This window comes from Mastigoproctus giganteus, chromosome 14 (assembly GCF_048544385.1).
Source record: "Mastigoproctus giganteus isolate SK-2022 chromosome 14, ASM4854438v1, whole genome shotgun sequence".
In the NCBI taxonomy this organism is placed as follows: Eukaryota; Metazoa; Arthropoda; class Arachnida; order Uropygi; family Thelyphonidae; genus Mastigoproctus; species Mastigoproctus giganteus.
This window is the reverse complement of record NC_143588.1, coordinates 85,898,496-85,922,287: the sequence shown is the minus strand read 5'-3', so window position 1 is coordinate 85,922,287 and position 23,792 is coordinate 85,898,496. Positions and strand designations below refer to the sequence as shown.

General features: G+C 31.6%; 1 protein-coding gene across 1 annotated transcript in view; it reads right to left on the bottom strand.

The window, feature by feature from the left end:
- Positions 1-20,503, bottom strand: part of LOC150075318 (structural maintenance of chromosomes flexible hinge domain-containing protein 1-like) — a 736,477-nt gene extending 715,974 nt beyond the window's left edge. Inside the window, exons 1-5 of the mRNA XM_090388445.1 lie at positions 20,109-20,503; positions 14,947-15,025; positions 13,146-13,304; positions 7,767-7,849; positions 4,159-4,298 (exon numbers count right to left, since the gene is read on the bottom strand). Coding sequence (XP_090244571.1) covers positions 4,159-4,298; positions 7,767-7,849; positions 13,146-13,304; positions 14,947-15,025; positions 20,109-20,228 — 581 coding nt within the window. The 5' untranslated portion in view covers positions 20,229-20,503. The remainder of the gene's footprint in view (positions 1-4,158; positions 4,299-7,766; positions 7,850-13,145; positions 13,305-14,946; positions 15,026-20,108) is intronic.
- Between the last annotated feature and the right edge of the window lie 3,289 nt (positions 20,504-23,792).

Here is a 23,792-nt window from a genome sequence, read left to right as displayed (position 1 = left end):
CTCTCTCTCTCTCTCTCTCTCTCTCTTCCAAAGCAATCTGAGCACATGCTGCAACCAGTCAACGTCCTTTTGCTGTCCAATTTTAAACTCGCAGAACCAACTTTTCTTCTTCCTCATTTATTCACTCAACTTCCATTTTCTGGAACAACCTTCCTTCATACGTATTACCTGAAAATTATAATCTACAGAAGTTTAATGTGAACAAGTATCTTCTATCATCTTCTCAACCTTTAATCCATACATGGTACTAGGTACTATAGGTTCCAATACCTCTTGTGTTTGGGGTTTTCATTTAAAAAAACCAAGTTTACCTCTTTGTGATGTTTGGGGTTTTCATTAAAAAAAAACCTACATACATTCTATTTCCTTAGAAATGTTTGCCACTCAGACTTTTTTTCTTATAGTCCATTTTGCTTTCCCTCTTAAGAAACCAAGCAGTAATCTCCTTTAAGCATCTCCTTGATCTCCTTTCAGAACAAGCAGTAATTTGATGTTTGGGGTTTTCATTAAATAAAAAAAAAAAAAAAAAAAACCTACATACATTCTATTTCCTTAGAAATGTTTGCCACTCAGACTTTTTTTTTCTTATAGTCCATTTTGCTTTCCATCTTAAGAAATCAAGCAGTAATCTTCCACCATGGCAGTATCCAAGTGACCTTGGTACTGCTTTTTCATAGTTGATAGATCCTGATGAAAGTGTTCCACTTTCATCACCCAATTTTGAGGAAAACACTGAAATGGGAATGATGAAAATAAATTTTCAAAGCAGCCCACATCTTTATAACATTGCAGTAAAGTTGACACCAGAGATTCATAATTGTCTGCTTTCCTTCGTCCAAAGAATTCATGCACAACTGCTTTAAATGCCAAACTACCAGTTCAGTATCCTGGAGCTTTGTTTCAAATACATCAACTTTGAGTTTCTTTATTGAGGCCCAATGAAAATTCCTTCTTTCACTTTTACATCTATTAAACCTTAGGTAGCAGAGTTCACTTCCTTCTTTATCTATAGCTTTAAAATTCTTCAGTAATCCAAATGTTATATGAAGAGGTGGAAGAAGAATCATTTTTTGTTCAACCAGTGGAACATATTTTATATTACTTCTCCCTGGTAAAAATTCCTCCCTCTTTTTCCATTGCTGTAATATAATTTTTTTTCTGTTGCACAACAGTCCCACAAACACAGAAAAAATTAGTATTTTGTGAAAAATCCCTGCAGACCAGTAAGTAAAATTACCTTAAGATCACCACAGACATCCAAGCATAGCACTTTAATGAACTCAGGATTTAATGAACTTGGACATAGTTTCACATTTCTTTCAAGCTAACAGTATGAAGTAGAGGAAATGATGAGAATGCATTTCCACTGTGAAGCAAAACTGCTTTTAAACTTAATTATGAGGTACCAACAAATATACACCCTTCATTAGGATTGCATTCAATGCCCACTTCATTCAGAAGACCAACAATATCTTTACAGGAACATTGTCTTCCATAATGAAATATTTTGAAAACACTATGACATTTTTGATATACAGTAATTTTAGTTCCTACTTGAAGTAACTTCTACTGCTGTAACCTAAAACCAAGGCTTGCTCTTTAGATAAGTTTAAATCACAAATGAAATCATTCAACTCTTCTTGCTTCTTAATTAAGTGCAACAGATTTGGACCACCAACTTTCTGGTTGGTAGTCCAAATCTGTTGAAGTGGACAGCCCAGCAAAGTTTGCAACACAAGAATACCTACTATATTCACCACTGTTTTCTTTATCCCATGATATTTGGGGGTCTGGTATTGGCAGGTCTTCATTACGAGAAAGAGGCCTTATTGCAGATAATATGTTAGGATATTTGACGCTGCACTTGCTTTTTCTGAACATCGCTGATATTTTTGTCATGCAGAAATAGCAATCATCAATGTGATTGAGTAATACTTGCCACACCATAGGAACAGAAAAAAGGCATACTTTTAATTTTCCCAGTTAGCCACATCCTCAGATTTGTTGAATAGGTAATACAGCATATATGTGGAGCCCAGGTTTTGTCTTGTTCACCAACTTTGCAACAAAAGTACATGCATATTTAGTAATACTGTTGAAAGTTGTCAACACACATAGCAGAAATTCAATTCAGACACTTTCTTTGCTTCTGTATAAATATTTTAACAATACAATATTAAGCAAAGCACAGAAGAAACAAACAAAATGCAATAAATATGCAGATAACATATTCAAACTACAAATGTCATTCCATTAATGAAAGAGGTGAGAGCAGACAAACAAGGTTAAATATGATAACCCTCCTCAAAATTACTGCCTCTATGAGCACATGAAAAAAATAATTATTTGCAGTTAATGTTACCTGCAAATAATTATTACCTGCAATAATTATTTGCAGGTAACATTAACAGTTCAGTGTCATATGTAATTCCCTAAATTGTAGTAATACATACATATTATAGGTAAACACAAAAAACCCATATATGCAGAAATTGACATGATTTACAACTTTAAGAATTATTTTCAAAATCAACACAAAAAAATTTGCTAAAAACAGCTGATATATTAGTGAAGGTAAAAATCATGTTGGTCAGTGTTATGAATGAGCCACTAATCTAAAAATACTTATAGAGTCTTAAATAACCATCTATATATTATATAGATGGACCAAAATTTTTGGTCCATCTATATAATATATTTTTATCTAGCTATTATTTTATGCAATAAAATAACAAAAAAAGAGAAAAATGAATGTTAAACATTCATAAATATTACACTTCAAACCACACACGTAGCTATACAATACAGTGTACCCCCCGCTTTACGATATTAATCCATTCCAGACACACTATCATATCATGAAAATATCGTAATTTGAACCCAATAACACATTTTTTTGGTAATTCGTTCCATGACCTAGGAAGATGAAATTTGTGCTACATAAAACTCTCTAAAAGGTCGTTTTCATAGTGTAATTTGTATTAGTTACCAATTCAAATCATTAAACTGCACTACACTTTCATCGTTATCAAATGCACTACACTTTCATCATTATACGTTCTGTTATAAGAACCAATTTTGAACAGCTTTATGATATTTTTCTAAAACACATTTCTGGAGGTCACAACCATAAAACAATAAAAACAATTTGCACTTTCGGGTTTATTGGGCTTTTCTGTTACTGCAAGCAATTATAAACAGGTAGTAAACTCGATGTTATTGCATTTGTTAAAATACCGATAGCTAGAATTGTGTGGTTTTTTACGTTATCATAGTGAAATGTGGTTCCCCTTTACCTTCAAAAAGATAAATGAATTTTAGAATTAAAAATAGAAGATAAGATTTTTTTAAATTATCGCAGAAATACTAAAATATTTATTTTAACTTATATACTTTTTAAAGTATAGATTTTATTACTCAAAATATAATCTATATTTAGGTGAAAGAAAAAAAAAAAAAAAAAACCAAAACTTCCTCTAGTTACTGATATGATTCCAATCTATACCTTTCACTCAGCATGTTTCTACAAATCCATAAGTTCACAGACATCCAACCTAATGACTAATCTTTTAGAAAATACAAAATAAAAAAATTTGTAAAAACTTTTCCTACTGTGTTTTGGTGGTAAGTTTTCATTTTCTGAAATGTTATTAGTCTTCAAAATAATAATATATTCATGTTATCATGTGATGGAACCAAAGCAGCCAAGTCCAATGCAAAGGCTTGAATCTGCTTGTTTTGTAAATCAAGCCAACTCAAGCCATGAAACATAGAATAAAAGCAACTCAGATGATGATGCATTAGTGTTGCATGGAAACATTGTATTTTAAGTGTATTTAGTTTAACTGAATCAAAGAATTCTTCCTATCAAGAAAGTCCTATGATCTCCATCTAACAATGATTGACTCAACACCAGGTGAATGCCTTGGAAAATAAGTTCATTTCATCAGTAATAGAATTTGAATATAGACCTTTCCAGATGGATTCACAACTAATTAGCATACTTAACATGATTAATTTTCCTGGACAAAAAAAAGACTTAAAAACAAGTCATTAATCATTTGGATTTTTAACTTCACAAAATCAATCAGTCTCAGTGCTTTGTCTATTATAATTAAATCTCTAAAAAAAGCAAAAATATATTGGGATGATACCTACAATGAACCAAGTGCTTTGTCTTTACGAATAAATTTAGACAGCCTATATACAGCCCAGTTATTTAACTGCCATGACGTCATGCCAAAGCCATTATCTATGATGAACATAATACTCTTTTCTGCTGAACAGTCATCTAGCATCTATAAAATAAAGACAATTTTTATTTATTAAAAAACAGTTTGTGTATATACCTACAACAGAATCAAAACTACAATAACAGAAAATGAGTCTTACATGAAAAATAAACTATAAATTTGTGAAAAATTTTAATTTATGTATTAGTAAACCCCCGCGAATAGCGGGGGTTACGTTCCTGAGAAATTCCGCGAATACTGAGTAATGGCTCCCATAGTAATAAAGGGGTTCCGTTCCAAAGTATAAAATATATAAGAAAAAGTAGTCTAAAATTTTGTCTATATATGTATTATATGTACCTTTATAATATGACTATGTACATAGACAGTACATAGTGAAATGCAAGCATATGGCATCGAAATGAAAATAAGAAACAATTTAATATTAAATGTAATATTTATTAGAAATTTCAAACAAATCTTTCAAACCAGGGCCTTTGCTATAGCTTAAAAACTTATCCCGCCAGTTCTATCAACAGTTTCGCTAAAGTGTTGATAAAGGTGTTTTGCCCTTTCACGAATGATGAAAAGGGGAATTTTATTTTGAGTTCGGTCTTCTATCCACAGATTTAAAGCTTTTTCCATTTTTTCTAATTTAACATCACGAGTTACAGAGCAAATTTTTGAAGCAATTAGCGCGTTTTCACGGACACTACGGCGGATTTTTTCTTCCAATTTCTTGATTAATCGTACCGTTGACTTATTGATTTTATAACGTTTTGCCACTGAGGAGACACTTTCACCATTAGAAATTTTGTCTAATAACTCAATTTTATTCGCTAATGTCATCACCTTCTTTGATCTTTTCACATTTCCCTTGTTATTCGTACCCATATTTTTCTATGGGTTAGAAAGAACTTGTCCACAATAAAGTCACTTTCTTCCATTAACACACTCGAAAAAGTCTGTTTTACACTGCAAAACTGTAGATTTATCACTTTTGTAAGCATACAATTTATAAATTGATAAATTTATTCAATTTATAAGCATATAAATTAAAAACAAACGACAAAACCCATGATAAGCGCAGAGCACATACTGAACAAGGATTAGCGAGAAACGTCCACACTCGCGATTTTGTCACCCCTCTTCCCCCACCCATTGAGCGCTGTTTTGACCGGGAAAGATGATTTTAGCCACGCCCATGTTTTTTTATGGCGGAAAATGTTCACGGCGATTTAAAATTCGCATTTTTTTAGGTTTCATTTTATATTAAATCAGCGACCGCGAATACAGATACCGCAAATAGCGGGGGTTTACTGTATTTTCATTTGGTGGACTTGGCAAGGGAATATTTCAGCTAGGCTAACCATTTCTAAGGATTAGAACTTTTTATTTCCAAAAGTTACATATGAAAAAAATCAAAACACCCCAATTTGTCAACATTCATTAAATATAGAAGCTTTCTTGCTAAAGTTAAATGACATTTCTGAGGCTTTAGATAAACAATAGCGGAACTTCAGAAGTATATGAAGTTTCACAGTTGACCCAAGAAATTCAATAGGCAGTTAGAGAAAAGAAATATGAGATCTGATCAAAAAGTTTGGAGGTTGAAGCAATATTTGGGAAATGATTAAGCTTACCAGTCATTTGGAAAGATCTCCTTCAAAGATCGTCTTTACATTGTCTGCACCGATTCCAATGCTTATGCAATTTCTAGAAGCATTCCTGATAGGCTTCTTTTGGGATTGCAAATAATTCCATTGTTGCATGCTGAATAATTTCATTTGTTGCAAATCTGTAACCTTTCAAGGGAACTTTACATTTTGTGGGGAGGGGGGAATCATAAGGAATTAAATCTGGTTGGTATGGCAGATGGGAGATCACGGCAATAGAGCGATTCACAATAAATTCTTGAATGGGAAGTGCTGAATGTGAAAGGGCATTCTCGTGATGCAAGCACAAATTCTCCAAAACCCATTTCTGTTTTCTCTGAACAGTACTATACAATCCCTATAAAACTATTTTCTGGTATTTCTGGTTTCAAGTGACCATACAGGACAAATTTATAATGAACAATAACCTATGAGTCAAAAAATATGATAAAACAATCTCAGTAAATTTAAGATTGTCTTGCTTTTTTTTAAGCCTTCTCCAAGGCTTAAAGATTGAATAGATACTATTTCTGTTGTTGTGGTATAGAAGACCATAGAAAATATAACAAACAGAAAGACAGCAGCATTATCCAAAAATGTTTCCAAAGATGAAGCAGGGCATATAAAAAAAAGAGCAATTTTGCTCCTCAGTGTATCGAATAAAATCTAAAAAGAAAATATATATATATATATATATATATATATATATATACACACACACACACACACACACATACATTAAAATCTACATAATATATCTTTTTTTATAAGAGAAAAGAATTGTTCAATGTAACCCTGAGGAAGAACAGTCAGGTTTTACAATAAACAGGAGATGCCAGGATCACATATTTACACTAAGACAAATAATAGAAAGTCACAAGAACATAACAAAATCTATATTTATGATTTGCTGATCTTGAAAAGCATGCTACGAAGTACCTAGAAATCTGCTCTTCTAAGTTTTATAAATCCTTTTTATAAAATATTTATAAATAATTGCACAAGTTTGTGCAATTATGACATACAAGCATCGTACACCACATCAGGCATTTCTCATATTGTGGAGTTATACTTCACAACTGAATTGCTATCATTGTATCACCAGGGTACCTACCCACTGACCGAAGATAGGCCAAATAACCTTGAAATGGTGCCATCTGGGTGGTGGTATTCACTGAGAATAAGTAACAACAGTCTTCTCCATTGGTGAAGCATTACTTATTCGAGGTAGTGCAATACCATGGCAACTTGTTATGAATGTATTCACAATATGAGATACACCTAAAACATGTTGTTTTCAGCTATTTTAGAGTTTGCTGTAGATATAACAGATTTTAATAACTGCAAATTCTACCACTGGAAAATTCACATATGTTCATGGCACTAGCAGGTGAAATATTTATCAATAGCTGTGAAAAAGGTATTGTACAATTCCTTCCTATCAAAACACCTAAATCTGGCCAGTTCCCTGAGAAATGTTTCTGCTAGAAAAGTGGCAGTACTGCTCATTGCAATCCCACACCATTTGTACACTACTGCTCTGCCTTGCATTTTTTATTAATGATATTTATTACAGTTCCAAAATATAACTTCTGTATACTTCTGTGCACTGCTTGGCTCATAAATGTTTTCTTGCTGTTTCTAGTCCTACATCACCACCCAGAATGTATGCAGCCATTCTGGTTACAGAATTTCCACTGAAGAAATTTGAATAAGGAGATCTAATTTGAAGTCAGTGAATTCTCCTCTTCATGTGGCCATACTTAAAATATGAGATGTTTTAAGCATCTCATATTTTGATATATGCTGGTGCTGATACCAGTATTAATAAAAGTTTTGCTTATTTGTAAATTTAAGTTAAAAGAATATATGCACTCACCAATCGAAGTTCTATCTTTCTACTGCCAACATTCTGAGCCGTTGCAGAGAGAGAGTTATCAATAAGTTCAGCAAATGCATAGGCTAAAAACGGCAAAAATTAAGGACAAAATTAATTTAAATATAATCAACACAAAACATATCATCTTAAGACCTGTTACGTCTGAAATCAAAAAACTGATAATAAGCAGAATAATATTATTTAAAAGTACTCTTTATTATGCTTAAATTTATTACATCTATTTTTATTCTTTAAAATATTTACTATTATTACTTTATATTTAAAATATCAGTAACTGTACAATTTTTATTCTAATTTTTCAGAATATGGTACAAAAAGAATCTTTGGTCTTATCTTAAAAATATCTTTAATTATCTGAACTCTAGATTACATTTATGACCTAGTGTCCATAATAAAAACTTTTATTTTTTCTCGCTTTTAGAAAATTCTACTAGTTTCTAAAATTTCATACTAGTTATTTTTTTTATTACATTCAGATGGGAGATACCTCTTGAAATGCTCTTATCAAGTCTAGCAAAGACAAACATGTAACACTGATCAATAATTACACATATCAAAACTTTACATAATAATTACAAATGATCAACTAAGTTAATTCAATGCTGATTTATCATAAAAATAAGCATACTGTTACTTACCAAAACAAGAATAAATATTTAGATTTTTGATGAACTTTAGCCGCATTCATTAATTATACATAATTTAATATTATATTTTTTATATAGGCCGTCGTGGTTAGCATAATGATTACAATCACTATCCTTTGTGCCATGTGAAATATTTATCACATGGCACAAAGGATTCAGATCCACTCTCAAATAAAAGAACTTTTATCAGCTCCTTTCACAATGTGATCAAGTTAGTTGGTTTTGGGTAAGGATTACATGGTTTCATTTCCCAGAAACTTGGGTGTTTCATCCAACAAAGAGACAAACCAACTGAAGAATACACACTACTATAGAGACAATATACTGATACCTCACATGCCTCATACTAAACCACTTTTCTCAGATGTTTTAACATATCAAACCTACAACTGAGAGACATGGTATTTACAGGATACTTATGAAAAATAATGTCATTAAATGTCCACCACAGCTGGTAACAAACTGAGTTTTAAAAAAATCACTGTTCCTTGTGTTTCTGAAGTTTCTTGATTAATGCTTCACTGATTACATAATTGAATATAGTTTAATAATTTTTATAGGCCAAAAGCCTTTACTAATTTTTTGTCTCCACCTTTATGAAAGAAAAATACATTTTTTAACCTCCAATCATATAATACATGATATTTTTTTTTTGTTACCTTTCTCAGTGCCCTTGTGGTTAGCCTGTCTTTTAATATAAAAAAAAAGGGTAAACTGCAGCCATTATCAACCCACTGCAGGATGGAAGTCTCCTTAACAATTCATGTTCAGGGAAATGGACCATAATCTGCCACGCTGGTCCAGTGCGGGTTGGCAGATCAACCGTATTTAGCAGTCAGGGGCTTGAACCCATGTCTACTCAAAGAGTGTGTGCTACTGCACTCCCGCTCCTGACCACTCGGCTACAGAGGCTAGTCTTTTAACATACTTTGTCTCAGGTGTTATAGTGTTTGTGGTTTGTTCAGGTAAATTTTTTTTACTTCAGAAAATCCCTTTAAATAGAAGTCAGTAGCAGATGGGTTTGGAGTATCTTGCTGGGCAGTTTGTATCTCCACACTCCAGAAACACTTTATAATACTTATTGTGGATCTCATATTATGACAAATGTCTCTATTTTGCTGAAATTAAGCCTTTGGCTTAAATATTTTCATTTATTTCTTGGCACCTTTTTCTATTCACAATCACCATGTTTCTGTTGTTATGTTCAAAAAAATAAAGCCCAATTATCCCATTAACACAAATTTCAAACAGGCAATTTTGTTTTTTCAGGTACCATCAAGACGGGAGTGAACTTTATCACTCAAGAAACTGAAAAATGAAATCTGTTTTCTTCAGCATATTTCAGTAAAGTTGTATGAAAAATACACTTTTGACTCACTATGGTAGGCTGCAACTCCTGAACTAGCTGAAAAGGCAAACAATTCAAATCTTTCCAATATTCTTCTAAAAGATATTTTGGAAAAATGCTGACACAGATCACCTCTTGATTTCTTTGGCCTGTTAAACACTTTTTTATTCAGTGTTTCCCTTGGTTCTGGAAGTGTTGTCCACCAGACCATTATCAATTTGATATAGTGTCATCTGAACATGGACATTCTGGCAACACATTTTGATGAAATTTCGCAAACTTTAAATGGTCTCTAGAAAGTTCTTTGCACAGAAATGGTGGAGGATCCATTTTTAAAGTAAACCTCCATGACAGCATAGAATTCTTAAATTGTCCACTTAAACCATAAATTGTCCACTTTTACATGGCTTAAACTGATCAGTAGACAACGATACCTGTTAAAGTTACAAAATTTTAAAAAAAAATTTTAAATGGGTTTATGAATTTTGTTGTACTATTAAGGAAATGTAACTTGGTGGAGAGATCATATGTTGCATCCATGGGCATCTGCAGAGGGGGGAAGGGGCACTTGCCCCTCCCTAGGATCGAGTAAAAAATTCCACAAATTATAATCGTAAAAGTGATTGAGATATGTAACCTTACACCCTCGACCATGGGATTCTTTGTCTGCCTTAAAATTTATTATGGGTTAGCCGGTTTTGGCCTTCGGTGGGGGTAACCATAGAACATGTGTTTCATCTATTGCAGCAATAAAATGTGTTCCTGTTTTTGGTTCATCGACTGATATTCCCCAAACTTTACCAGAAGTTTTGGAACATTGCGACTATTTCCCTTCTATTAATTCGGCAATAACTATTGGTATGACATTACCTGTTACGACCTGTACCATTGAAAGAAGTTTAGCACCTTGAGAAGTGTGAAAACATGGTTAAGGTGTCCACTATCTCAGAAACTCGCCTATAAGGTTTATGTATGATTAGTGTGCACAGGAAATAAAACTAGAAGAGGAAGTGGTAAAGAAGAAATTTATTGAAAACGTTATCAATAGGTTTGCAAGCGATTGACAGAGAATTCAATTCTTATATGATACGTGATTATTGAAATTATTATTATCTATATATATATATATATATGAAGTTATGTAAAAGAATATAAGAAATAGAAAAGGAGAAAGAGTGACAGAAAAGATTAATGCCATCAAATTTATGATTGTACATTACATTTGTCTGTATATAACAATTTTTTAGTTAATTGTAATACCAACTAAATAAATTGGAGAATTTAGCATAAAAGTATTAGGGGTGCTGTTGTTGTTGTTATTTGGTTTTTAGGAGCATTAGCAACTAAGGCCATATTGCTCCGGGATATGCGGTGGTCATTTCCTGACCTTTCCGCATCCTCCGTATTTGGTGGTGACGGGCTCGAACCCCGGTCTAATCAAGAAGCATGTGCTACGCACTGCTGCTCCTTCCCACCTGGCTACGGAGGTGCCATTAGGGATGCAAACTATACTCATTAGTTCAAAGGGCCAAGTTTAGGTAACCTAAGTTGTACCTTATAAATAAACACATAAAATAGTAAAATTAAAATGATAATATAGCTAATTATAGATATGGATACATTGAATGGAACGTTAACTAAGGCTAGCTCCACTCAATATATCCCATCAATAATTAGCTGAAGCTATCTGTTTCTGTTTGCTTTTTGCCATCTGGAAAATGGCAAACAAAATGAGTATAGTTTACACCCCTAATACTTTTATGCTAAATTCTCCAATTTATCTAGTTGGTATTATAATTAACTAAAAAATTTGTTATATATATATATTAATTCTTGTTTCCTTTATATTGTAAATTTATATACATTATGTATGTATTTTTGTATTGATGCAATACTGTATTCTATAATCTACTTGTTTAATAAAATAATTATTTAAAAAATTAAATAAAAATTTATTGATGTAATTATTTGTCTCCAAGCTTTGCCCCCCCCCACCGAAAATTTTCTGTGGACACACATGGTTGCATCAATATATTCAAGTTCAATTCTTTATGGGTAACTTAACAACTATAGAAAACACATCCAGTGTTTGTTGCCTTGATTCAATGTCTACAAGAATGACTAGGATGTTACCTCCAAAATAAACTATACATCTTATGAAATTTCAATGCCATTTTCATCCACTATTTATTACGTGTTTATAGTTGGTCACAATGCACTTGTTAATATGGTATTCTTTTACCAAAAATTTTAATCGTTTCTCCAAGTCCGTGTCTCCAATTTTAATCCATGAGGAATTAATTTTGTTAATTATGCTGAAAAATTTAATGTACACTACAAATGGCAGAAATCAAAAATTGTTTTTCCTCCCCATTTGTAGCAATCATATTCTTGAGGTTAGTTAAAATAATTCTGTTTTGTTTCCTGATGACAAATTAATATTTTCAGATATTGTTTTGGTTGGTAAACTTGTGTCTTCTCATGTCTACTTCATCAGAATAAAAAAATATACTTAAGAGCTTTCTGGCTATTTAAATGTGATATGATTTTTGCAAATTATAAATTCTAATATGTCCTAATCAAATATTTTCCACTGTTTATTATTCACATATGCATTACTTTATCTGGTCTTGATCTTGTTCCTCTAATCTTCACCCCTTACTTAGCATTAAATACTAGAATTTAAAATAGTGCATTTTAAATGCCCACCTCATTATACTGAGTTCATTCTCTTCTTGTTTCTGAACTTGAATATACTGTACTTAAACAATTAGGAAAGTTTAAACTAATAGAGTTCAATATTAATTTGTTATCTTATATGGATCATTTTATTAGTGTTTTGAATTTTTCCCACTGGTTTATTCCCACAGCTAGAGTTACAGACAACTTTCTTAGTCTTCAATCTTCAGGTTCAAAAAATCTGAAACTGACTTTATTAATGCTGGTATTAAGTCTATAATTTCTGCTGATATTAATCTGGATCTGTGGTTATTTATTCTTAGCATTTTAAGTTACTGTTTCAATGTAGATTACCAATGATTTATGAATGGAACATTAACATTATTCCTAAAAGGTAACCTAAAAATTTTGGAACTGATTTCTATTTTAGCAATATGGAAAGAACTGTAATTACACTAAATTACAATACTATACAATAACAATACAATGCAAAAATATAAAAAACATTCTGCAAGATACATTACATGCAAAATTAACAAAAATTAGGTCCAGAAAACATTTATAAAAGAAACAAACAAAGCAGCATCGTGACTTACAACACAGTTCATGTTTCAAAGAAACTTAAAACTTTATAAAAGTGTTAGACCAATTACAATTTTTTTCATAATTCTCATTATTACTTACGTAATGGATTTTGCCCTTCAGATGCATAGTACTCATACATCCCACTCTTAACTAAAGTATCATAATGAGGAAGATAATCAACTCTTTGCAGAGTCTGTGCTGGTAAATCTTGGTCAATGTGGGATAATACATACATTGTGTCCTGATGTTCAAGTTGGGCTACATAAAAAAATATATTCATATGTATAAATATTATATAAATTATAACATGTTTAAAAAATCTTATGTTTAAAATGTTCATATCTAAAAATAAGGTACTAAGAAAAATCAAAAAGCAGTAGAGGAAAAGGTTTTACTTTCAAATCAAAAATAAAGGAATTTTTACTTATAATTCACTAACTGGTCATAAACAAAACTCATTCAAACTCCCTATCCCTATGATAAATTTCTTTAACTTTTCCATATCTCAAATCTGTAGTTCCCATATCTGTAGTTCACCTATCTAGACAATGAAATATGAACGGCCTATTTCATTTTGAGGCAGAAACTTGGAATTGTTTAAAGGTAACTTCCACCAATTCTTTTAAATGAAAGATTATAAATGTGAAAAGGTGCATTTTTTAGTTTATTGAAATTTCTATATGGTTTTAATGAATTATGCTTTGTATATTAACCCACAACAACTAATATCAATTTTAGTTTCTTACTTACAAAGGAAGGGGGGGGGGAGTTCTCTCAGGAGCCTCTTTGAAAAAAATGTTCGAAATGACATAAAAATGATGTGATTTTATTGAATGAATTATAAAAAAATACACTCTAAGAGATTCAAACATGTTGCATTTAATTGTTATAACTGCCGCTACTGTTAGCAATATGGAAACAGTAGCCCATTATAGTAAATTATAAATTACCCATTTATAATTTACTAATTATAAATGGGTAATTTACATCCTTGTGATTCTAGTCTTTTGATCTCTTACTATCTGAGCATACTGGCACAAATTTCAGGCATTGTTTGGCACCAGAAATTTGCTTTCCGGCATGTATTTCATTTTTAAGTTCAGATGCAATATTTAACGGTAGGTTACAAGGTCCCACTAATCACAAAATATCAAAACCTGCAAAACTTACTGCAGATAAGCATAGCTCTAAGACAAATACCTTTAAAAAGAGAAGATTATATGGAGGATCAAATTAATTCAATATGATGCCTAATAATTATAAATGATTAAAAATTTTGCAAGGTGCTCAGGACCCTAAAGTACCACCAAAGGGTCCAGTTTTATTGGGCTATGTACAGATGCCCTACCACTGAACCAAAAACTATGCTATCTGTGGATGGCTGACATATTAATAAATAATTCTATGGCTTCATGGATCGGCTCTGTAATGTTTTCTGCAAGCAATGTGTGTAAAGCATGAACTACCCTTTTTGTGGTTCATCAAACATGTTCCATGAGTTTGTGAGGCCACTATCCAGGTATTTTTTTTTCACTATGTTTCAGTCCTCGGCCCACACTGGCATCTAAAGGTCTCCTGCTGCACAGGTAGACCCATAATATTTACATGGGTAAATCAAAAAGTAAAAGGTAATTTGTGTGTAAAACCTACATCGAATATCAGTCCCAAGATCGTCATTCCTGCTATGTTGTTACACAAACCTACATATGTTGCAAGTGCCTGCACTCAGTCTGTTTTATAGAGTCTAGGTGTAATCATATTGGCTCCACTTTCCAAATGCAGTGTTAGTGAGCAACCTGCTGTGATGTTCAGATTTTTGTGGTCAGAAGGGCTCAAAATGTTCCAGATTCAAAGAATGTTAGCACACTATGGAGAAAAGGTATTAGTAATTTATACTCACCAAGGGCATCATCACAATTGATTTCCTCCCTGTTTGTTGTACACAGAACAAAATTTTCCCATGGGCGAATTCCAAATTCCTAAAAAATAACACCACATAACCATATAATTATAATACTCTATATAATTTTAATACTATATAATTTTAATACATGCATTAAAAATGGTAATCAACATTTTTTGTGATTTCATTTATTCTGAGTAATATATGTTATAAATATTATGTTACATATAAAGTATTTTAATATATACTTAGTCAGCCAAGAATTAATGTTAAAATTGTATTTGTACTAACCAATAGGAAGTAGTTTAAGTTAAGTGAGAAATCCAACTGTCAAATATCTCTTGTAGTAAATTTTTTAAAAAAATTTACACATAACATATTGAGAAAAATAAGTCATTTTAACATAAAAATTAATTACCATTTTCATATATTTTGAAAATGGGCAAACATATATGTAATGTTAAACACAAAAATTTGAGTACATGGCATGCCTAACCCTATACTTTCATTCTGACTATTTTGCCACCTTTGTGCTTCAATATACAAAAATATCAAAGGGTAGATTAGTTGATCAAAAGATACATTCAAGGTTTGAATTCTATATCCTGCACTTGTTGCAACAAGTCCATCTCAACATACACTTCTGTTGTATTCATAATACCTTTCAAGGTAGATAAATGTGCCAGTTTAGTTTATTGAAAACTGCAAGAACCACATACACTCCTGGCAACTTAAGTATGGAGGTGCCAGATGCATAAACCACATGGAGGCACATAAGGTCAATAGATCATCTGAAAAATTAGCAGCCATGTGCTAAATAAATGAAGATAGTTGTTTTCCTTTTATTTTTCATGTGAAGCATATGACCCACATGCCATTGACTCACATCATCTAAGCATTCTATGTATATTTCTATACAAGGTGAGGTTGTTAGCTTAACCTTTAGTCCAGGCAAAAGTTTTTATGTTTAAGAAGTTTCTCTGGCATCTGAGAGAAATAAAACCAAATCCCATCCAATCAAGTGGCATGGTTGCAATAGTGCCATGGAAACCAAAGTACAGGCTGACCACATTGACATTTACCTGTATTTTTCACTGATTAAAGAAGTCTATGTGTTCATGGAGAACTGCTACTAGTACTTGGTAACATATCATATGTAAGATATTTTGTCCAGATGTGGAAATAGAATCCTTAACTTCCATAATCTTATGGATTCCATCTCTCACAAAGAATGCTTCATTTGAGAACAGAACCTTAGAAATTTGTATTGTAGATGTAATAACTCAGCAATTACTCACAAATAACTAATCATGATACGTGTCCTTTGCTGGTGCTCACCACCAGGTGCAACTACAAAAGTGAGACTAGTCATTACAATTTAGAGGGTATCATACATAGCAGTTGATACCTGCAAACCACACTGGTCATATGTGCTGCCTTAACACAAATGCCTTATACATAAAATACAGGGTATGTCGAAATTATGTTAACACTTATATGGAAAAAACCATTGTCAAAATTATTTTAACACTTATATGGAAAAAACCATTGTCAAAATTATTTTAACACTTATATGGAAAAAACATTTATTGTAATCAACATGGCATTATATCTGAAAAAAAATATAATAAAATTCAAATGTTCATTCCATATAAGTGTTAACATGATTTTGACATACCCTGTATAAAATTATATATTTTATATTACAAATTTACATTTGTAACAAATTTGTCATGTGTTACATATATAACATTTGTTGTTATGCAATTTGATGCAGATTTGCCCCCAAGTAAATTGAAATATTTGTTGCATATAACATACAATGCCACTAATTACCACAACTTTATATAATGTGGCACATACTTTCAACAGAATTTCTGAAAAATTCTTCTTTCACAATTTGGACACTTCTGATGCATGCTAATTTGATGGCATTACAAAAGGTGAACAGATTTCAGACTAGCACCAATTGCTGGTTGCACTCTTTTCACATTTTCTCAACCTTCTGGCAGTCTTCTTACACTTTGCATTATTATTTCTTAAAAGTCTGACATATACCTCCACAAAATATGCCTGTACAATGTACAGTGAGACAGTGATTATCTGAAAGAATTATGGATTAAATAGCTTGGATACACAATTTGTTTGCAAAACTTCTTCAGATAAAAACTGCCTCTTCATTTTATTTAATGTATAAACATTTTGATTTCCTACTCTATACTTAGTTGTCAAACTGGTACAATTTCTAAATGACATCAATTTTGTCACTGATGAACAGCATGTTTATGTTTAGCCATTTTTACAACACAACAGATGACAAATCTTCATACTACTTTAAACCACTATTGTTTCTTTTTTAACTTGGTCAAAAGTTAAAAAAAAAAGCAGACTACAGTATGAAGATGTCTCACTTAACACTGCCTCCCTATTTTTTAAAGATCTTAAAGTGAACTAAGGATGTGAACATCGCATTGTTTAACTTTATCATAAAGTTAAAATGCAGTAATTCTTATTCAAATTCATTTTACAACATCCTCTTTATTCATAATAAAAAATCATTATATAAGAGCACAATGTCATGAATTTTTTTTTTGTTAGTTGTTGGCGCATCAGCTTCTGTGGCCATAATGCACCTCACAAGGTTTTTGCATTTTCTACTCTGATCCAAGCCCGAGGTGGGATTCGAACCCACAACCTTAGGGTTACCAGGCAGGCATTTTACCCACCCAACTAGCCCGGTCAGCCATGAATTTCACACAAACAGAATTCCAAACATCAACAAACACTTCCCCATGCCAGCCATAAATAAATTACAGTACCACAACAGAAACTGTAAACATGATCTGCATTGCAAGTTTGAGCTTGGAAAAAATTTTAATGCATTTCCTTATTGGCAACAAACTAATTTTAGTGTTACTTATTAAATTTGAAAAGCATGCTAACTCAATATTGTATAATGTATGCTAACTCCACACACACCAAGTGTGTACCAAGACATATATATGAATTTATGGACAAAACATGGCCCAGGAAAACTACTAATACAATTTCCTTCTGATTACACCTCTCAAGCACTTAATGATTTCTAAATACAAAGTCTTATTAACAATATGACTTTCCAGTATAAATCCATAATGAATTTATACCTTTATAGTAAAACAAAATAATTTTAGTTATATATTTTTATACTTTCTCAATTCAGAGGACTAATATTTTGTCTGCAGGTGGTAAAGATAATGTTACATTTTATCTCCTGCTATTATTTTATTTATTTTTTTTTAAATCCTGCATTGCAATCAAGTTTTTTTGAAAAGTTCCAACACTTGTTCCAACTGACCTGCTATTAAAACACTATAAACAAAGAAGTTAATCTTTTCTTCTTGGGAGGCTATGTCTTCAACCCATATTTCACAATCAGCCAAAACAATGCTTCTAATGCAGTAGGCAAGTTTGTCGTGTACAAAGGCACACCTGCCTTGCATAATCAATGATATTGTGCTCATTTTGAAATCTTTCTATCTTTTGAAAACTTTATCTTTCTACATCTTAATAAAGCTTTTTCACTATACATATATATAAAAGCAGTCTCTGGAACTGATTTATTTGACAAAAAAGGGTGAAATTTTATTGGTTTCACTTCAAAAAAACAACATTCTAAAAAAATTACTACAAACCTACTTAAAATAATATATCAACAACAAAAATAAGCCTTTGTTTATAAATCTTAAAAATAAACAAACATTCTAGATTACAAAATTTTTTTTTTTTTTTTTATATTCAGTGTTCAAATAATTTTAATGAATTCAGTGCTGGAACGTCTTGACTCCACCTAGTATAGTAAATGAAGTTTGATCTAACATTTTTTATAATCATTTCATATCAGAAATGTAAGGAATTAGCTCACTAACAATCAAATAAAAGAAATTTAAACTGTAGCATGATATGAAATGGCTAGAATGAAGAAGAGAAAAATCATAAAAATTTACTTCCTTCAGACAAATTTCTGGTTGAAGTTTTTACTATTCAAAAACTGAAATTACATGACTAAGTTTAATTAACAGAAGTATTCTAGCTTTAGCTGCTGCACATACAGACACTGCACTTTATAATTTTTATCTGCAACAAATCTTTGACATTACACTCATAAAGAATCAGAAAAACAAATGCAATTAAGGATTAATAAAAGTGTGATTTTAAAAAACAACTGTGCATTCTGTTTTTGAATATAATTAAATGTTTCATTATGTAGTTGTTGTTTTTAGGGAAGGGAAGACTTGAAAAACCACATGTAATAAAACAGAGAATTTGAAATAATTATAAACACTTCATAACACAAAAAAAATCCTGTTAGACTAGTGTGTACAAGAAAAAAGAAATCCAAGTGACAGGAATGACAAGTTAATATCAGAGTACAAAGTATACAATATATATGTTTTTATTTGTGACAGTGCTTCCTTTTTCTAAATACCATATATATATTAAGCAAGCAATAATTGTGTTTGTAGCAGTGCTTCTTTTCATATAAATGAAATTGTCTTTGGGATATTAGGTGTTAATCTTTTGCATTAGTAACTAAAGAATCAGGTTGACTTAATTTGATGTTAATTCAGGTTGGCTATTTACTTTCCTTACTTAATAATTAACATATGCTATGTTTCATGCTGCATTATTTGCTAAAATTGACTAAAAATGTATAAGAACCATCTGTAAAATAAATGAACATTGTTGTGATAGTGTAAGAATTAGAAATTTATAGTACATTTCCATGTTGCCTTTGAACTGGTTTAATCTATGAGCAAAGAATGATTTTGCTAACTTGTAACACAGGTTTCTTATATTCTAACCATCTTCATTTGATCTTATTGATAAACAAAAGATAGAGAAAAAAATTGAAGATGTCTTGCTATATATACCATCATTTCAATTTACTTTTTTGTGTTGTTTTAATAATTATCATTACATTTTCATTGCAGCTGGTGGAGAAAACAGTCAAACAATATACAAAAACTATTCAAAACTCCATTTTACGTTCAAGGTAAGCGCTAACTTGGCAAATCAAAGGCCACCACCTATGACGCTCTTCGCAAACAGCAAGAAAATCATTCACATTTTTCATTATAAACTCTTACTGGTATAAGGATGACAAGTGATAAAATTACCTGCATAACATTTTCCCTGAAAGCATTAATCCTCTGTACCCTTGTAATATCAATAACTCTCTCGGGCGCATCCCCACTCCTTCTATCGTAAATAATAACTTCGCGCCTCGGAGCCGCCATATTGTTGATACTCTTTCCCGGATGCCAAGCGCTTAATTTTTTCACTTTATTCGTCAATTATAAAAGCAATTTCATCTAAAACCCTGTTATATATATCCTTCACATTCTCAGGATTTCAAATATGTTCTTTAAAAAGTATTTCAATTCATAAAAAATGGCTCACATGGCTCATAAAAATACGTAATACAGATCACTATAACTCATCCATCCTTCATTACATGTTCCCTCAACAGAACCCCGCAGGGATATCATAAGCTTGGGGTATGACTAATATATAATATATTTTTTTTTTACACCAGTAATTTACACTATTTCACCAATGATGCAATCAGTTCCATTTTTAGGTCATACTTTAAAAGTCCAACTTGCAGCATTTATGATATTTCATGCAAGCAAAAATACGAATGTAGCTATGGCTGATAAGATGCAAAGAAACATTTTCCGCATTAAATGACTGAATACGTACTTCAACACATGTCAATGTGGAAAATTATGGAAGCTAGGAAAAATGGATTTTAAATTACATTAGAGGAATTACAGGCACAGTAATGACAAAATTAATTAGATCTAGCATGTTCATATATTTTATTATACAAAATGTGTTTTCATGCAAACCATGAAATGTTTACTGAAAATCAAACTGATGGTAACTCCAAAGAAATTAAAGAACATGAATTTATCGGATTCAAGAAAGGAGACAATTAGATCAATATATTTTTTTTTCTTGTAATTAATGTGGTCCCTTAAAATTGTACATTATTTTTAAAAAATTTAAAAGAAACTACATATATATTTAACAGTAGACTCGCCGTCGATCAGAAAATCTGAATTCAACGCTGAGATAGGGCTGCCAATTACTACAAAGAAGGGGTTGAAATGGAAAAGTTAAAGGGGCCGCCAATTTTAGTATATTTCTATATGGATATGTTAGTATTAATATTAGCCATATAGTGCAAGGACGTCATAGACTTTTGCTGCACTGGCAAAAAAAAAAAAAAAAAAAAAACACAGAACGCTCGTTAGTAACACATCTTATATTTAATAATCAAGTATGCACTCGAGTCAAGTGACCAGACGTCCCAGATTTAACTTAAGTCATTTGCTCCGCATTGCAAACTGTCCCGGATTTAACTTAAGTCATTTGCTCCGCATTGCAAACTGCCCCGGATTGGACATGTAGCCTCCATACTTATATCATGAAGTTAATTATGTGGAAGATGAAGAAAGTGGGCTATTATTATTATTATTATTATTATTAACTATATGGTGCAAGGAAGCCTGAGGCTTAGGCTGAATCAAGAAAGAGAACAATGATGATATCCAGTTTTTTAACGAGATATATTTAAAAATATATGCTGATGAAGAAGAAAGCGGACTTTTTAACGAGACATCATATTTAAAATAATATGCTGGTGATTCAAAAATAATGGTAAATAATGAAGAATTATTAAGAAAAATTCACTCCGCGGAAAAATATATTTATTTAATTATATTATTTAATTTCTATTGTTTTTTGTTAAAAGAAGTATGTATTTTTTTTTTTATTATTTTACAGAAATACAATATAGGTATTTCAGTGAAATAAAACAAATATATGTTCAAAAAAAAAGTATACGGTATATTTGTTTTTTTTAAGAAGTGTGATATTTTATTTTATAAGTTTAATTTAAAGAATTATATGTGTTTAATTTATATTTTGTATGTGACTATTTTTTTTATAAATAAAAAAAAAATTAATATGTGTATATTGTTTTTAGGGCGGGGGTTGTTAAATCGATGTCCCGCATTGGAATACTAAAGTCACTTTACACTTGACATTACAGATGCGTTCCTCTGAGATCCGGACCATTCAAAGGGCTGCTACAAAGTAACAACTTACTATACTGAATGGAAAAATGTACACACCCTTCGGACTTTTTTCTTATTAATCAGGGTATTTTCAAGCTAGTAACTTTTCATATTTAATTAAATATGAAAAAATTCTATAATTATCATAATGCCAGGGCCCCTTGATTTTTTGGGCCCAACATGGCTTTATAGTAATTTTGTCACTGGCTTAGACAGAAACCGACGAGCATCGGAAACCCTTTCGGGTTCAACACACGCTTCGATAAAATCTCGTGTGCATACTTCATGATTGAAAATAAAATATTTTATTATAGAGACTACGTTTCTTAATAATTTTCCATTTCGATCTGTGCGTAATAATATTTGTAATTTATTCCTCCGTGCTAATACAGTGCTTTTTTTTTTTTTTTTTTTTTAACGAAAACCCCAGACACGAAAGGTATTGGAACTTTTTAAGTATTAGAAATTCGATATTAGAAATTAGGTATTAGAAATTCAAGTCTAATATCAAGAGGTATCTTCTTGACTTTAGACTTGAATTTCTATAGATTGTAATTTTCAGAAAATACAGTACGTGTGAAAGAAGATTCTACTACTTATCTGTCACTATTGAGTAGTTTGGGTTCAAATCCAATTGGAGACTGAAAAAAACATTCGTGGCCTCGAAACAGTGGCTGTAACTTACTAATCTCAGCAAGAGCGACTTTTCCATTTGGCACTTGGAACTGTGCCTAGACTTACGAAGCTTTCAGGTAAATCAATAGGTGCCTTAAAAAACATAATTCAAACAGAATTCAACGATTTTATACCAACTATAAAATTTTACAAATTATTTTTTACATACATATTTCTAACATAAATTCTTTCCTCGGCTTTGCTCTTAGAAAAAGCATAAACAACGTCATCATCAAAGTTCGTATTCAAGCCTGTTAATGCTGGAATAAGTGTTATGAAAATAACTTCATAGAGTGGCTTTTAAAGTTCTTTAAAAAAATTAAATAAAATAAAGCGACCCTGATCTCAGGTAGAAGGAGCAAAGATTTCCCGCGGAGCTGTTCCGAATTTTTCAGCTCACATAAGATGTGTTCCATAACATGTTATATTACATTAAACTAACAGATGAGAAATCCTACCAAGAGTGGTATGTATTCTTCGGACTCGAAACGCTGGAAAAAAGAAGAGATAAAGCCGACTTACTCCTTCTTAACCAGCTGTTAAATGGTACCCTGAATTGCCCTCATCTCGTCTCACAAATAAATTTCAACGCTCCGACAAGAGCGTTAAGAAACCATCCACTGCTGAAACCATCCTATGCGAGAACAAATTATGGATACTACAACTTCTACAACAGGACTGCAAGATCAATGAACAAAGCAAATATTGAGATATTTGATACCCCCAGACACTTCAAGAGGCAATTGCTAACCTCATCCGGTACCTGACTTAAAATGGACTCTTCTTTTAAGTTCTAAGACTCTGATTGTGTGATGTGTGTGAAGAAATACCAGTGCTCTGCCTGTTCACTTAAATAGGACGGATGAGTCCTACTTTTATTTATTTAGTTTTATTTTATCTGTACATTTACTTTTTTCTTTACTTTGGGAAATGTATACTCCAAGCTTCTGCTTTGAAGCTATGTAATAATTCTTTGTAGCTGCACCCTCAGGCACGTTGTTTACTGTTTTGTAGCTGTTAACAATAATAATAATAACATAT